The sequence below is a fragment of the Abrus precatorius genome, unplaced genomic scaffold, assembly GCF_003935025.1.
Source record: "Abrus precatorius isolate BTA unplaced genomic scaffold, Abrus_2018 Scaffold3, whole genome shotgun sequence".
NCBI classification, from domain to species: Eukaryota; Viridiplantae; Streptophyta; class Magnoliopsida; order Fabales; family Fabaceae; genus Abrus; species Abrus precatorius.
The window spans coordinates 22,824,915-22,842,557 of record NW_020874373.1 but is presented as its reverse complement, the minus strand read 5'-3'; the positions used below and the strand labels follow the sequence as shown (position 1 = coordinate 22,842,557).

Here is a 17,643-nt window from a genome sequence, read left to right as displayed (position 1 = left end):
TAGGAATTTACTTCACAAGAATATCAGTATTAATTCAATTATGCCTTTGAACATTCAAGAACATGGTTAATTGACAATCAGTTTCGCATAGCAATAGCCAAAGGTTAATTCCTTAACTCATTGACCCTAACAAGCAACTAAACCACCCTAATCCCTTAGGTGAAGTTCAATTTCAAGTTGCATTAAGACTTAGAACCTTAAGATTGCAGAATTAGGTCTCCTTATCCCTAAGAAATCCCCAACTTCTGATTGCTAACTCAGATCGGAGAAGCAAATCCAACTTTCATTGGTAATTGTTCCTCTAAGATGAATCAAACGAATTTCCATTCATAGATTGCAAGAAAAACAGAATTCACAATTCAATTAATCCAAGAACTCAAAATCCAAAAACAAGAGTCAAATCAATACATCAATTCGAGTTCCATAAACCCCTAACTATAAGAAAACTACTTAGACATGGGAGAAGAGAAAGAGAAAGAAGAAGAAGAAGAAGAAGAAGAAGAAAAACTCCAAGAAGTCATGGCCGGAAGCTCCAATCCGATTCCTCTTTGTGGAAGCTTCAAGACTTGACCCCAATCTTCTCTCTCAATCTCTCTCAACGAGATCTAACAGAAAAACAGAAAAATAAAACTGAACTCCGAAAAATCTGCACGTTTCTGTTATTTATAGAATTTCCCAGATTTGCGCGTTATTACTTTTATGAGAAATAGTAGCCACGCAGAAGGTTTATGGTTGCGCGTTAACACTTTTATGAGAAAAAGTGACCATGCGCAACTTTCCTGATATTGAAGGCTCTCTGGAACTATCACTCTTGCTGATAAAAGTGACTATGCAGAGCTCAAGTGGTTGTGCATGATCACTTTTATGAATAAAAGTGATTACGCCCAACTCGCCAGGTTGAAGGCTGTCTGGAACGATCACTTTCGACGACAATAGAGGTTACGCAGAGCTTTCCTGATATTTTGCCTCTCTGGAACACTCACTTTTACTGGTAAAGTGATCACGCCCAGGCTTTCTTCTTCTTTGAACTCTAGAGTGATCACTTTCACTGACAATAGTGATCACGCCCAGTCTGCATTTTCTTGTTCTTGTATTTTTGGAGTTCAGACTTGCTTCTTTCCTCTTCCTTGTCATCAAGCCTCCATTTTCATGAACCTTGCTCAAATTATTCCTTCAAAAACAAGATTAAAAACTTAATTCCTAAGCAAAAATTCCACAATTGCTAAGATAACTACAATTTTAAAGAAAACTTCAATTCATTCTCTTTTTCTGAGTTTTTCTGCTTTCTTCATATATTTTTCTTATCAAATGTGTTAGAATTATGCTAAAATATCAGTAAAAATATGGATTCATCAATAATCAAATTATATTCTAACTCACTTGATTCTTTCCTCTCGGTTTTTCTTTCTCCACTAGGGAATTTTAATCAAACTTAAACTCCTTCTAAACCATCAATTAGTCAAATTGATTCACAAGCACCCAAGGTTATTACCTCTCAGTTTTTCACTCTCCATTAGAGGTCTCAATCAATCTTAGGCTCCTTTTAAACCATCAAATAATTTGAATAAATTTTCAAGCACACATAGTCATAGTCTATTTCATTCAAACAGCCCTCAAGGGCACTAGATCATCAAGATCATAAAGATTTAGAATCAAATTAGCTGCACATTAATATAGTTCATCAAGTCTTTCATAGTGAAATGCAAATGATGCATGGGATTTGATGAATCCACATTTTACTAAATTTTTATACATCATTTATTACTTTTTATAGAAAAGAATAGACTTAGATAGTGTAAATAAGATGAATATTCCAATTAGGCTAAATAATATAGGTTTCTTAGTTTTTGGTTAATTTACATTGATTTAGATAGTTTATTTTACATGTTTTCATCATTTGAATAATGTGGCAGGAATCCCAAGCTTATTTTCAAGAATTATTGGATTTTGAGGAATTTGAGGTGAAAGTAACTACTTTCAAGATTAATAGTGACCACTACAGCAAGCTACTTCAGCAAAAGGACCAAAGTGATCACTTTCAAAGCTAAAAGTGATGAGAATCAAGGAAGGCCCATTGAAGACAAAGACTTGAAGGCATTGGAAAAGCTTCAAGGACCAATGACAAGGGCAAGGGCAAAAAGAATAAATGGAGACTTAGAAAATATTGTTGCTATCTTATTTGAAAGGGAGCTCAATTTAGAGTTAGAAAAGCCCAAGATAATTAATTACATATGCTTAGAGGATTTGAACTCTAACGAGTTTTATTAGGATTTAATTATTATGTTTAGTTTATTTATTTTGATATTAGTCATTACTTATTTTGAGTTTTTATTTAGGATAAAATCTTGTTATTTTATTTAGTTTAATTGAATTTAGGCTTGTTGGTACAAGAAGCCCATTAGGGTTTGCGTTAGTATTATGTTACAAGCATTAGGCATATATAAGCTCTTGTAAACACACTTTTAATTAGTTTTGAATATAATTTGAGATTGAACACTCTTGTGAGAGCGTGTGACTCTAGGTTCTTGAGTGAGCCAATTTTCTTTGATCTTATCAAGAGGCCAAAACTCTTGTGGCGATCGTTCCTTGGCTTATCAATCTTGCGATTGTGGCGCCATTTTCCATCTCTATTCTATTTTTACTTTTTATTAATTTTCTTCTTATTTCAATTCTTATTTGTGCCGTAATAATTTCATTTTTATTGTGTGAAATCCAATTCAAGATCGTTAAATTCGGCGACACGGTTTGTGGTTGTCATCAATTGGTATCAAGAGCTTTGGTTAGAATTGGATTGAAAAGTACTATTCATCGCACGTTGCTCATTGGAAAAAAAAAAAGAAAAAAAATACTACCAAAAAAAAATTGCAACATACAAAAGTGTGTTTTTGATATATTTCTTCCAATCTTTCACTTATTTTGCTTGATTCCATACAAAAAAAAATAGTAGTTGTTTAACGTTATATAATCTTCTTTAAATTCTCCAATTTTGTCTTATTTGCAATCTATTTTTGAGTGTGCTTATTTCTTATTTAGTCTTTTTTTTTCTATTGTCTTGTTGGCTTCCTTAGTTTTGTCTTAGAGTTTTCTATTGTTGGCTTCACTTGAGTCTCACTGATTGATTGTCTCTTGGTTTTGGTTAATTATGTGGATTGGATGTTGACTTCCTTAAGAACTCTTGAGAACATTTAAGGGGAAAAAGGCAAGAGAGAAATCCTTACACAAAAGCCAATTTAGAGTGAAACACGAGTGAATATCTATTGAGTGAAAACACTTAGCGAGTGGAGAGAACCTTTTCTTTTTGCATTAAATTTTATTGTTTTGTAGAATGTCTCAAGAAGGAGGATCAAGTAGAGAGAGCACTCCTGCCTCGCAAATTGAAAGACTTGCTCAAAGATTTGAAAACATGTTTGAAAGGCAAAATGAAGCAATAAGGAATGTTCAAGAGGCGTTGGCAAATAATGCAAGAAGGCGGTCACGTGATCGTTCTCCACATGCCCATGGAGACTCTAGTAATTCTTCAAGAGAAAGAAGAAGAAATAGGAGAGATGATGAAGAAAGGAGGTATGATAGGTGGAGAGATAATAGAGAGAGGAGGAATCAAAGAAGAAGAAGATAAGATGTAAGAATAAGAGAAAATGAGAGAATTGGTGGAGTTAAAATAAAAATTCCTAGTTTTCATGGAAGGAATGATGTTGAAGCATACTTAGAGTGGGAATTGAAGATAGAGCAAGTATTCTCCTGCCATGATTATAGTGAAGAAAAGAAAGTAAAGGTGGCCTCCCTAGAGTTTTACGACTACGCGTTGGTGTGGTGGGATCAAATTCAAAGGGACTGAAGGAGATATGATGAGGAGCCGGTAGATACATGGACTGAAATGAAGAACCTACTGCATAGGAGATTTGTTCCTACATACTACAATAGAGAGCTTCATACAAAGCTTCAAGGTTTGAGGCAAGGTGACAAAAGTGTTGATGACTATTATAAAGAAATGGAAGTTGCCATGATACGAGCTAATGTATTTGAAGAAAGAGAAGCAACAATGGCTCGTTTCTTAAATGGGTTGAACCATGACATCCGTGACATAGTGGAACTTCATCCCTATGTGGAACTTGAAGATTTGGTTCACCAAGCTATTAAAGTAGAAGCACAACTAAAGAGAAAGGGTACTTTCAGGAAGAATGTCTCTTCTTACAACTCAAAAGGGTGGAAGGAAGAAGTAAAGAAGGAGGAAATATCAATTAAGGATACAGTTGTGCAAAGTGGTAAACCTTCCTCTAAAACTTCTTTTAATTCTACTAATACTTCTGCTTCTCCTACTTCTCAGCATAGAGCAATCAAATGCTTCAAATGTCTTGGAAAGGGTCATATTGCATCCCAATGTCCAAACAAGAAAACTATGATTTTGAAGGAGAATGGTGAAATCTCAAGTGCAAGTTCATCTCAATCATCACATGCTTCCAGTGAAGAAGATAGTGAGTTTGAAGCTTTATGCCATGAAGGAGATTTGCTTATGGTAAGGCGTCTCTTGGGTAGTATAGCTAAAGAGGATGACACTACACAAAGAGAAAATATTTTTCATTCAAGATGCTTGGTACGTGGAAAGATTTGTTCTCTTATTGTTGATGGCGGTAGTTGTACCAATGTGGCTAGTGTTAGACTTGTTGAAAAATTGAATCTTACTACTACTCCTCACCCTAAGCCCTATAAGTTACAATGGTTGAGTGATGAAGGAGAGTTGGTTGTTAATAGACAGGTTTTGATTACTTTTTCTATTGACAAGTATGAGGATGAAGTCTTATGTGATGTAGTGCCTATGGAAACAAGTCATATCCTCTTGGGAAGACCATGGCAATTTGACAAGAAAGCTATTCATGATGGTTATTCCAACAAGTTTACGTTTGTACATAAAAGGTGCACAATCACTTTAGTGCCCGTGACTCCTAGTCAAGTACATGAAGATAAAAAAGTCATGAAGTCAAGAAGAGAGCAAGAAAAAAAAAGATGAGAGAAGAAATGAAAAGAAAAAGAGTGAGTTTGAAGGCAAACTTAAAAAGAAAGGGGGGAAAGTGAAGACACTTACAAGTGAGGAATATGAGAGTGAAGAGAAAGGTGAAACACTTACAAGTGAGAAATATGAGAGTAAAAAGAAAGGTGAAGAAAAAAATCAATATGAAAGGAGAGAAAATTTGTTTGTGAGAGAAAAAGAAGTAAGGAAAGTTTTGTTGGCCTCTAGGCCTATGTGCTTACCTCTGTATAAAGAAAGTCCTCATAATAAATTTATAGATTCCTTTGCTAACGATATTTTGCCTAGTAGTGTTTTCTCTCTTCTACAGGATTTTGAAGATGTCTTCCCTAAAGAAGTATCTTACTGCCTACCTCCAATTAGAAAAATAAAACATCAAATTGAAAAGAAAGTGGAGCAACAAGCAAAGTATATCAATAAGGGAAAGAAGAAAGTAGAATTTGAACCTCGAGATTGGGTTTGGATACATATGTGCAAAAAAAAGTTTCCCATGCAAGGAAATGCAAGGCTTCAAACAAGAGGGGATGAATTATTTCAAATCTTAAAGAGGATTAGAGATAATACATACAAAGTGGACTTACTAGGTAAGTATGGTGTTAATGCTACTTTTAATGTATTTGATTTATCTCTCGTTGATGTACGTAATAAAGAGTCAAATTTGAGGACAAATTTTCTTAAAGAAAGAGGGATTGATGAGAATCAAGGAAGGCCCATTGAAGACAAAGACTTGAAGGCATTGGAAGAGCTTCAAGGACCAATGACAAGGGCAAGGGAAAAAAGAATAAATGGAGACTTAGAAAATATTATTGCTATCTTATTTGAAAGGGAGCTCAATTTAGAGTTAGAAAAGCCCAAGATAATCAATTACATATGCTTAAAGGATTTGAACTCTAACGAGTTTTATTAGGATTTAATTATTATGTTTAGTTTATTTATTTTGATATTAGTCATTACTTATTTTGAGTTTTTATTTAGGATAAAATCTTGTTATTTTATTTAGTTTATTTGAATTTAGGCTTGTTGGTACAAGAAGCCCATTAGGGTTTGCGTTAGTATTAGTTTACAAGCATTAGGCATATATAAGCTCTTGTAAACACACTTTTAATTAGTTTTGAATATAATTTGAGATTGAACACTCTTGTGAGAGCGTGTGACTCTAGGTTCTTGAGTGAGCCAATTTTCTTTGATCTTATCAAGAGGCCAAAACTCTTGTGGCGATCGTTCCTTGACTTATCAATCTTGCGATTGTGGCGCCATTTTCCATTCTATTCTATTTTTACTTTTTATTAATTTTCTTCTTATTTTAATTCTTATTTGTGCCGTAATAATTTCATTTTTATTGTGTGAAATCCAATGCAAGATCGTTTAATTCGGTGACACGGTTTGTGGTTGTCATAAAAAAGTGACGACTACAGTAGCCCAGAATCCACTAAGCCAGCGCATAGCTACTATGAAAGTTCATAGTAGTCACTCTAGAGTGTGCAGAATTGAAGGTGTTGCATGTAGCTACTATCAAAGTTCATAGTAGTCACTCCAGAGTGCCCAAAATATACCAGTGCTGCGCATGTCTACTATCAAAGTTGATAGTGGACACTACAGAAAGGCAAAAACTAACTGATGTTGCGCTTGTCTACTATGAAAGAATGAAAGTAATCACTTTGGAGGGCACCAACCTTAGTATAAATAGATTTTTTCCAAATTAGGGTAGGAGAGCCCTTACACTTTTCGTACCTTTTTTCTTCTTTACTAAATTAGGACATTTTCCAGAGCTTAGGGCAACCTTGGATGACAGCCTAGGGTTTGGTTTCTCATATCTCTTACTTTTACATTAATGCCAATGAGTTTTCTGCATTTCTAAACTGTGTTTTTGACCCCCATTTTCATGGAGGGCTAAATTTTGTGTAATCCTTAATGAGTTCACATGGATTCTTGAGTTCCTTGATTTTAATGATAATATAACTCCTTTCTTTTCATGAATTACTTCTTCCTTGCCTCTTGAATTGAATTAATGGTGAACGAGGGAGACATTGCTTAATTAACCCTAATTAATTTTAAGGAGATTATAAACTAGGGATTGCTTAATCCTAGGTTTAATTCTAAGGCTGCGTAATCTTGGGATGAGGGATTAGAGCCTAACAAATTGCATAATTTCATTAGGACCATAAGGTTGATTTTCGCTTATTAAATTAACCTAATTCATGGGAGAGAGGATGAGTGTTAAATCTTGAGTGGAATGAGGATAGAATCTATGTGGATGAACTAAGGATTGTTGCTTTCTATTGTTTGAATTAATTAAACTTGTTTGCTTGCTCCTCTTTATACTGATTTGAAACCACAAAACCCCCCATTTTAATTGCTTGTTCAATTAATGCCTTCAATATGTTTAATGAAGATTAATAGTCAATGTTCATGGGAGACAGTCTAGGGTATCCCTAATACTACATTAATTTGTTTAAATTTTGATGAGGATTTGCAACAAATCTTTTAAACACAACATGAAAACGCATCATCAGGATTCTAGCTAGATAGTAGTTTCATGGCATAGTTCATCGCAAATAGTAAGTAACATAGATTTTTAGCCATGCATCATATCATGCTTCTTCACGGTTTTCCAAGAACAATTATCAAGAATGGGTAGTACTTTATCTCACATCATTCACATTTTTCCAGCAATTCACCCAAGTAATTTTCATAAATTTCAAACACCATAACATGGTAAAATCAAGACATGCACTCACTTTTATCCAAGGTCAATCATACAAGTTTGCAAGCAACAATCAACCTTTCACACAAGCAAGGTCCATCATGGTTCACACAAATCTAGCCAAGGTAAGGCACCTTTCAATTTCATTTTAGCTTCCTTACACAAGACAAGGCATGCAAGGTGTATTTCAAACTTTTATAGTGTTTTATGTGTCAAAAACCGAAGCTGTCCACTAAAGTTAGAACTTCCTTTTTGTGTAATTTCTTTTTATAATTATACCAACCCTTTCCAAGTAGTTCAAGACCTCAAAATACAAAAGTTCAAGTTTTTCTCTTAAAAATCAAAACTGTCCAGCATCAGAGTTTATTTATTCACCAAGGTTCAAAACATGTAAGATATTTTCCAATTTTTACAACACTTTAAATGCAAAAATCGAGACCATCCAAGCAATTTGGCCTTTTCTTTTTATGAAATTAATTCCCACAATTCATATCAATCTTTTCCAAATGTTCCAAGGTTTCAAAATATGTAAGTTTTAGCCTTTTTCCTCATAACAATCAAAACTGTCCAGCCTTACAACTAATTTTTCATCAAGTCTAAAATAAGCAAAATAGAGAAAAATCAACATGTAAATATGAGTTTTCCTCATCCAAGTGCAGGACTTTTATTTTTAGCAAGGGATTATGCTCAAAAGAATCAAACCGAGGCAATACAAGGTAGTTTTAGCACTCAACCATTTAATTTTCCAAAGATCTTGAAAGTAACTTGTTTCAAGAATGGTTAAGTTTTAGAACAATGACTCTGACACATGCAAGGGTAGGGAATCAACATGCAACACCTTGTCTCACCATCTAAGTACAAGATTTTTTATTAGAAATAAAGTTCAAGTTAACCAAAGGGAAAACCGAAACACACAAAGGCTAAAATCTACATGCAAGCGAAGGAATTTGTCATACAAACTTACAATTCCATGGTTCCAAAGAATGGATCATCATTTGAACAAGGAATCAAGCAAACTAAGTGGAAACCGAGACATGCACAAGGAGGAATCAACATGCAATGGTAAAAAATACAAGCTTTCAAGGAAATCAACTCATCCAAGCATAAACCGAGAATTTAGAGACAATAAAGTGAAGTGTAAGATAAAAAAACTTAACATGCAAGGTATGATTTTGATTTGTTCACGGTTATTAAGGATAAAGATGAAATTTTTACAAAGTTTTACATAAATTCAACCAAGGAAAAGCAAATAAAAGGTAGAAAGGTGAGAACTCCCCCTTGCCTTTGAGTTTGAGACTTGAAATGAAGGAGAAGAGGGCTAGAAGTTGTGGATTTCCAAGGGCTTTGTTGGACTGAGAAAAATAGTACCAAAGGGCTCGAGATCTTCCTCCAAAGTAGGCTCCTTCAACACAAAACTTGAAGAGAAGATGGAGGAATATGTTGGTGAGGAAATGGTAAGGTGTTTGCAAGGTTTGGATGAGAGAGTGATGAGGTTTTTGGGGCTGGAACCTCTCGGTTCCTTTGAGAGAAGTTGAGAGAATGAGAGAGAGTGAAATGTTAGGAAGCAATTGTGAGAGAGAATTGAGAAAGAGGTTCTCAGTTTTTGGACAGCAAAATGAGCAAATGGAAAAGGTGAACCAATTTATATGAAGGTCAATATTTCAATTGCCAAGTGTAATTGGTCATCCACGGTTTGGCTTATTTGGACAAGGGTTCTAAGTTCAAAACTGCTAATGGCTCAAATGAAATAAAAAGGAAGTGAAAAGAGTAAAATTATGTAAGAGAAGGTGGTCACGACTTTTCAAATTGGAATAATGAATTTTAGAGAAACTTGGAAGTAAAGCTTGTACATTTTTAGCAAGCAAAGTGAGTGGAATGGCTTAGGGCTGCATGCACACGGTTTTGATGATACGATTCCCAAAATCGGCACAAAATTCCAAAGGTAAGATTTTAGGTAGCATTTGCATGAATTTTGATTGGCCAGAATGGAATGTGACATGACTAGGTTGACATGTGGACAAGACATTTGACATGGTGCTAATTTCAAGAAAGACAATTAATTAAGGTAATCATGGTGTCGGCATTTTGGAAGACAAGACAAGAATGTTCCAAAATGATTATGTCTGCAAATCGGGAGACAAGAATCTCTTGCATGTAATTCTAGTGGCTGGTACTAGATTTTGGAAGATTTGGGTAATCATGGTGTTTGCAATTTAGGGGACAAGAATATTTTGCATGAAAATCTAGTGGTTGATACTAGATTCGTAAATATTTGGAGTAATCATGCTGTTTACAATTTAGGGGACAAGAATATTTTGCATGAAAATCTAGTGGCCGATACTAAATTTGTAAAGATTTGGTAATGATTACAAGACTAAGTAATAATTATAAAATCTTTTAAAATTATTACAAAATCTTTTTGCAGTGATTATAAAATCTTTTGAAATGAATATAAAATCTTTTGCAATGATTATAGAATATTTTGTAATGATTACAAAATCTATGAAATGATTACAAAATCTCACATTTTCCGCGACGGATAATTATGATTTTTTAATAATTTAAATAAGACAAAATGTGGCTTTCTGAACAAGATTCTCAGGCTATTTTTGGGCAGTACAACTGAAAATAATCAGGACAATTCTTGGATGATATCGAAGCCAAGTGTATTACATGCAGTTACTCTAAAATGCAAAACTTAGAGATCAGGTCACTATTCTCCTCAGTGAATAAAATATAAAATTCAACATCTAGCTAATTATTTTGATACTAGCAAACCAAAATTAGCAAACAATCGATATCTAAGACTTACTAGCTTAGTTGACGAATTTTGGGGCGTTACAGGGGATGTTACAACACTTCTCCCCTTAGAAAAATTTCATCCCCAAAATTTGACATTAACTTGATGTAAAAAGATGCGGGTAGAATTTTCTAATTTCTTCTTCGCGTTCCCACGTGGCTTGACTCTCATCCGTTGTGTTCCACATTACTTTGACTAAGGAAATTTCCTTATATCGAAGTCGCTTGATCTTGTGATCACTAATCCGGTGAGGTGTAACCTCAAAGGTTAAATTTTTTTTAAGGGGCACGTGGTCAACTTCAATGACATGGGACGGATCAGGAACATACTTTCTAAGTTCAGATAGGTGGAACACATTGTGTAGTTTGGACAGGTTCAAAGGTAAGGCAATTTGAAATGAAGATCCTCCTATTCTCTTAAGAATTTGGTAAGGACCAATGAATCTAGGACCAAGCTTCTGAGGTTTGAAAATTTGACCAACACCGATATGTGGGGTAACTCTTAAAAATACATGGTCTCCTTCCTCAAAATTGCAGTGGACGCCTTCTTCTACCGTAGTAGCTCTTTTTCCTGCTTTGGGTTGACTTCAGTTTGTCCCTAATATCCTTGATCTTCTCAGAAGTCTGTTGGATTATCTCTCGGCCAATAAGTAGTTTCTCTCTTGCTTTGTACCAACACAATGGCATTCTACATCTACGTCCATATAATGCTTCGAACGGGGCCATACCGATGCTAGAGTGATGGCTATTATTGTAGGTAAACTCTATCTCCAGGCTGTATACTCGTAGAAGGTCTTCCAATGACTAGATAGTTCTCTCGGACTGTCCATCTGTTTGGGGGTGATAAGCGGAGCTAAGACGTAACCTCGTCCCCAAGGTTTGGTGTAAACTTTTCCAAAACCTCAACGCAAAACGTCGATCCCGGTTAGAAACTATACTTTTAGGAATTCTATGTAGGCGAACAATCTCCTTAATGTAAAGTTGTGTCAACCTCTCCATAGAATATCTAGCATTTACGAGGATAAAGTGGGCAGACTTGGTGAGTCTATCCACGATCACCCATATCGTATCATAACCTATTGACATTCTTGAAAATCTTGATACAAAATCCATCATGATATCATCCCATTTCCACTCAGGAATCTCCAGAGGCTGTAGTTGTTCAGTTGGTCGTTGATGCTCTATTTTGGCCTTTTCACAAGTTAAGCATGAAGATACAAAACTAGCAAAGTCTCTCTTCATTCCTAGCCACCAAAAATCTTTTTTCAAGTTCTGATCCATCTTCGTCGTTCCAGAATGAATGCTAAATTGGCTCTTATGGGCCTCCTCAAGAATCATCCGCTGAAGCCCATCTTGATCTGGCACGCAAATTCTTTCCTTATATCTGATCAATCCTCAATTACCTTCGTAAATGTTGGGCTCCCGTCCTTTCCCCTTGGCCTTCAATCTTCCTTGAAAAAATTCATCTTACCCTTGAGCAGTCATGATTTGATCTTGGAATTGGTTGGTCACTCAAAGTACTCCACAAACCATACTGTTGGGTCTTATTTGAACATCTAAGTTGAGGCTTTGGAATTGTTCAAGGAATTCGAATTCCTTAACCATCATTACTGAAGCGTGTAGGGTCTTTCGACTCAATGCATCAGCTACAACATTAGCCTTTCCAGGGTGATAATGGAGTTCAAACTCGTAATCTTTAAGAAATTCCATCCACCTCCATTGACGCATATTCAACTCCTTCTGATCAAAAAGATAAATCAAACTCTTTTGATCACTAAATACTTCAACTTTGATCCATAAAGATAATGTCTCTAGATCTTGAGAGCGAAGACCACTGCAGCTAGTTCGAGATCGTGTGTTGGGTAGTTTTTCTCATGAGGACGCAATTATCTGGAAGCGTAGGCCACTACCTTTCGCGCTTGCATCAACACACACCCTAGTCCTTGGTGAGATGCGTCACAGTATACTTCAAACTTCTCTTGAGGATCAGGAAGAACCAATATAGGAGCTGATGTTAACCTTCTCTTCAATTTCTGAAATCTAGTCTCATATCTCTGGTCCCACACAAAAGGTTGATCCTTTCGAGTTAAACGGGTAAGATGGGTGGTAATCTTCAAGAATCTTTCTATGAATCGACGGTAATATCCTGCAAGTCCCAGAAAACTTCAGACTTCGGTCACTGTCTTGGGCGGTTCCCAAAGTAAAACAGCTTCCACCTTGGATGGGTAAACTGTAACACCTTCCTTAAAAATGACATGCCCTAAGAAATTCACCGCTTCAAGCCAAAATTCACACTTCAAGAGTTTGGCGTACAATCGTCTCTCTTGTAAAAGTTCTAAGACGATTCTCAAGTTCTGTGCATGTTCTTTAGGACTACGTAAGTAGATGAGAATGTCATCGATAAAGACTACCATGAATGAATCCAAGTAAGGGTGAAATACACGGTTCATGTAATCCATGAACACAGCTGGAGCATTAGTCACGTCAAAGGGCATGACTAAGTACTTGTAGTGACCGTATCGTGTTCGAAAAGCCATCTTTGGAATGTTGTCCTTCTTGACTCGAATTTGATGGTATCCTGATCTCAAGTCTATCTTCGAAAATACAGACACTCCTCTTAGTTGATCCATTAAATCGTCAATCCGAGGCAAAGGATATTTATTCTTGATGGTTACTTTGTTAAGTTGGCGGTAATCCACACAGAGTCTTATACTTCTATCCTTCTTCTTGACGAGTAAAACTAGTGCTCCCCATGGCGATACACTTGGTCTAACAAAGTGCTTTGTGAGTAGTTCTTCCAGTTGTTGCTTCAGCTCAGCTAGTTCCAATGGTGACATCTGATATGGTGCCATGGAAATTGGACCAGCACTGATGAATCCATATTTTTACTGATATTTTAGCATAATTCTAACACATTTGATAAGAAAAATATATGAAGAAAGCAAAAAAACTTAGAAAAAGAGAATGAATTGAAGTTTTCTTTCAATTTGTAGTTATCTTAGCAATTATGGAATTCTTGCTTAGGAATTAAGTTTTTAATCTTGTTTTTGAAGGAATAATTCGAGCAAGGTTCATGAAAATGGAGGCTTGATGACAAGGAAAAGGAAAGAAGCAAGTTTGGACTCCAAAAACACAAGAACAAGAAAATGCAGACTGGGCGTGATCACTATTGTCAGTGAAAGTGATCACTCCAGAGTTCAAAGAAGAAGTGAAGCCTGGGCATTACCACTTTTATCATTAAAAGTGAGCGTTCCAGAGAGGCGAAATATCAGGAAAGCTCCGTGTAACCACTATTATCATCAAAAGTGAGCATTCCAGAGAGCCTTCAACTTGGCGAGTTGCGCGTAGTCACTTTTTCTCATAAAAGTGTTAACACGCAACCATAAACCTTCTGCATAGCTACTATTTCTCATAAAAGTGATAATGCGCAAATCTGAGAATTTTTATAAAAACCAGAAGCGTTCAGATTTTCGGGAGTTCAGTTTTATTTTTTTGTTTTTCTGTTAGATCTCGTTGGGAGAGCTTGAGAGAGAAGATTGGGGTCAAGTCTTGAAGCTTCCAAAATGAGGAATCAGATTGGAGCTTCCGGCTATGGCTTCTTGGAGTTTTTCTTCTTCTTCTTCTTCTTTCTCTTTCTCTTCTCCTATGTCTGAGTAGTTTTCTTGTAGTTAGGGGTTTATGGAACTCGAATTGATGTATTGATTTGACTCTTGCTTCTGAATTTTGAGTTCTTGGATTAATTGAATTGTGAATTATGTTTTTCTTGCAATCTATGAATGGAAATTTGTTTGATTCATCTTAGAGGAACAATTACCAATGGAAGTTGGATTTGCTTCTCCGATCTGAGTTAGCAATCAGAATTTGCGGATTTCTTAGGGATAAGGAGACCTTATTCTGCAATCTTAAAGTTCTAAGTCTTAATGCAACTTAAAATTGAACTTCACCTACGGGATTAGGGTGGTTTAGTTGCTTGTTAGGGTCAATGAGTTAAGGAATTAACCTTTGGCTATTGCTATGCGAAACTGATTGTCAATTAACCAAGTTCTTAAATGTTCAGAGGCATAATTGAATTAATACTGATATTCTTGTGAAGTAAATTTCTAACTATTCTTCATTCCCATCTCAATTCATCACATTGTTATACTCTATTTTTCTGCAAGTTAATTCTCTGTATTGTGCTGGTTTACTGCTAGTATATGTTACAATTCTCTTTCCAAAATTCGTATGGTTCAAATGGTTATAATTCTGTGAAGTGGTACTTGAAATCTAAATTCCCTGTGGAGATGATATTTGGGTCTTAAATTTACTCATTACTTGCTGCAATCCTAGTGCACTTGCTAGTGTTAGATTGCGAACAATAAGTTTTTGGCGCCGTTGCCGGGAAATTTTGAATTTTAATATCATTAGTAGCAGAAAAGTAGCTAAATTGAGCATTTATTTTGTTGTTGTTTAGGCAGTCCAGGCACATATTCAGGAAAGATTTCAGGGTAATCACGAACAATAGGTATCTCGCTAATATCAGGATCATCCTCAAGGTCGTCAGTAGAAAGAATTGCAAAGATTTGAACTTCCACATCCCTTGGAGTACGGGCATACTAAGCGCCTTGACTTCCTCGAGTTTCATCCTTTGTCATTTCAACATTATATGAGTCAAAAACTAGCTTCTTATTTGGACAATCTATCATGACATGGTTGGCAGAAAGCCAATCCATACCTAGAATGACATCCAAGTCAGAGAGAGGTAGACAAATCAAGTTAACAAAGAATTCCTGACCTTCTAACAAAAGATGACAATCACGACAAACAAGTGAGGTGGTAATAGAGGAACCAGCAGGGGTAGAAACGATAAGATCACCGATCATAGACGAAATAGGCAGTTTCAACTGTCTTACACAATTTTTGGAGATAAAAGAATGTGTTGCCCCCGAATCATACAATACCCTCAAAGAAACACCGTTGATAGTACACTCACCTTGTACTAAACCGTCAGAATGAATGGCTTCAGCACCACTCATTGTGTATACGCGTCCCCTTGGATTGGGTCTCCCAGGTAGATTCTTCGAGTTGCCAAGGTTTGGTTGATGACGATTCCCCATTGGATTCTGACCCCATTGTTGTTACGATCCGCATTCCAGTTTCTTCCCTTATCACTTCCTCCCGCGTCATTCTTTGTCATGTGGCAGGAAGAACTGTAATGACCCTGCTGGCCACATCTAAAGCAAGTCACAGGGTTGCGACGGCAATCCCGTTGAAGATGAGGTCCTCCACAGCTATAGCAACACAACTCAGGTCGCCTCTGTCCACTATGATCTGGTTGTCTAGTATTAAAAGAACTCCTTTTTTGCTGGTGATCTGGGCAGTTGTATGGCTTCTTCCTATCCCGAATCTCCCTTCTTTTAAAGTCACCATTCTCTACACGCCTACGAGGTGTCACGCCCTTCCACGCTGCTTGCTTGATGTCAGGTCGAAGTACACTCTCAAATTTGGAGCATCTAGCTCGGTCATCAACATGGGAGAAGTAAGAACAATACCTTGATAATTCATCAAACTTGACGACGTATTCTCCTATGCTCATACCCCCTTGCTCTAAATTTAGAAACTCCAACTCTTTCCTCCTTTGAAGATCCTCAGGAAAGTACTTCTCTAGGAATCTACGCCGAAAGGTCGGCCAATCGATGGCAGTCCCATCCGTTATCAGCTGCTGGCGAGCAATTCTCCACCAATGCTTCGCTTCACCCGCGAGCATAAAAGTGGCAAAAACAACCATCTCATTGTCTGAGCACGTCATGGCCTCAAATATCTTCTCCAACTCCTCCAGCCAATGTTGGGCTCCATCTGGATCAAACCCATTGCGAAAATGAGAGGGTTTATTCTTATGAAACTTGGACAATCCTCGTTTTGGAGCTGGCTCGTGTTGCCTCTCCAGGATACCCACTACTCTTTCGAGTAAGGTATCAATAGTTGCATTCCTCTGTCTCCAAGCCATAAAACTTTGAAAAGCAAGTCAGAGGCAGGTTAGACAGCAGGAATATCCTAAGGCTCAGATTCACAAACCAAACAAAGCAATAGAACATGTACCTAGTAAAACAACTCATCACTCTAATCACACAAGTGTGGGTAGTTAGGACCATACCCAGGGCCAATAGGATTGAACTGCTCTGATACCACTAAATGTGTGACACCTAATTTGTAGCTACGTTCTATATTACAGAGACAAAATTATGGTTTCCAGAAACAAAACGCCAATACATATAATCGCATAACTTCATTCAATAAGTAAAGAATACATTCATTTAATATGATTGAATATTGTCATACAGAAATTGTGTTCACTTGCTTGTATTTCATTCAATCAAATTGGAATCAACAATCATTATTATTAAAATCTACCCTTCTTTTACTCTTTTTTTTTTTGTTAAAGGCACAATACATAATTTTTCCTTTATTCATTCGTATCATTGTCTCTTTCCAAACTATTCCATCAATTAAATAAAATCTCATGATTAAATAGTACAAGTGACAAATCTATATTTTACCATGTTTTTAGCATAGTTTATGGTTAATAATTAGGAAAATAATATAGTTTTTACCATGCGATTGCGTTGAAACGCACATCACTTGGCGCTTTGGCGCGCAATAGAGCGTGGAAATGCATAGCAGATGGCGTAGCAACGCAAAGTTGAGCACATGGAAGAAGTGTTCATTGACGTGCTGTGCGTTGAAACACACATCACTTGAAGCCTTGGCGCGCAAGAGCGCGTTGCAACTCATAGCACTTGCAGCCAAGGCGCGCAACCGCGCGCCTTCACTCCAGTGACTGCGCGTCTTGGCACAGAATTCTGCAATTTTCATAACTTCTTCTTCCTTCCAATTCTGGACGTTTGGAGCTTTTGTATCACTTTTAGAAGATTCCAGAATACCTGGGGACAACTAACTATCAGAATTTCAAGGGTTAAGTTAAAGAATGAGAGGAACTCTATAAATAGGAATTAGGAACTTAGAAAAGAGAGTTTTTTGCCAATTTTTGTTTTCTTTTCATTTCCACACCTTAGGAAAGTTATAGAGGGAGATAAGGGGCGACTTCCAAGCTCTGGACCTTGAGGAATCAGGCTGGGGA

At 36.5% G+C, this 17,643-nt stretch overlaps 2 protein-coding genes across 2 annotated transcripts; both read right to left on the bottom strand.

The window, feature by feature from the left end:
- Nucleotides 1-15,121: 15,121 nt before the first annotated feature.
- Nucleotides 15,122-15,541, bottom strand: LOC113862348. Its single transcript, XM_027495436.1, has one exon. The coding sequence runs from the start codon at nt 15,539-15,541 to the stop codon at nt 15,122-15,124; it is 420 nt and encodes a 139-aa protein (XP_027351237.1).
- LOC113862347 lies at nt 15,538-16,512 on the bottom strand. The gene has a single exon (XM_027495435.1). The coding sequence runs from the start codon at nt 16,510-16,512 to the stop codon at nt 15,538-15,540; it is 975 nt and encodes a 324-aa protein (XP_027351236.1).
- Between the last annotated feature and the right edge of the window lie 1,131 nt (nt 16,513-17,643).

What these genes read in the sequence shown, in the direction of transcription:
- LOC113862348 (XM_027495436.1), bottom strand. Translation starts at nt 15,541, where the DNA reads ATGAGTGGTGCTGAAGCCATTCATTCTGACGGTTTAGTACAAGGTGAG.
- LOC113862347 (XM_027495435.1), bottom strand. Translation starts at nt 16,512, where the DNA reads ATGGCTTGGAGACAGAGGAATGCAACTATTGATACCTTACTCGAAAGA.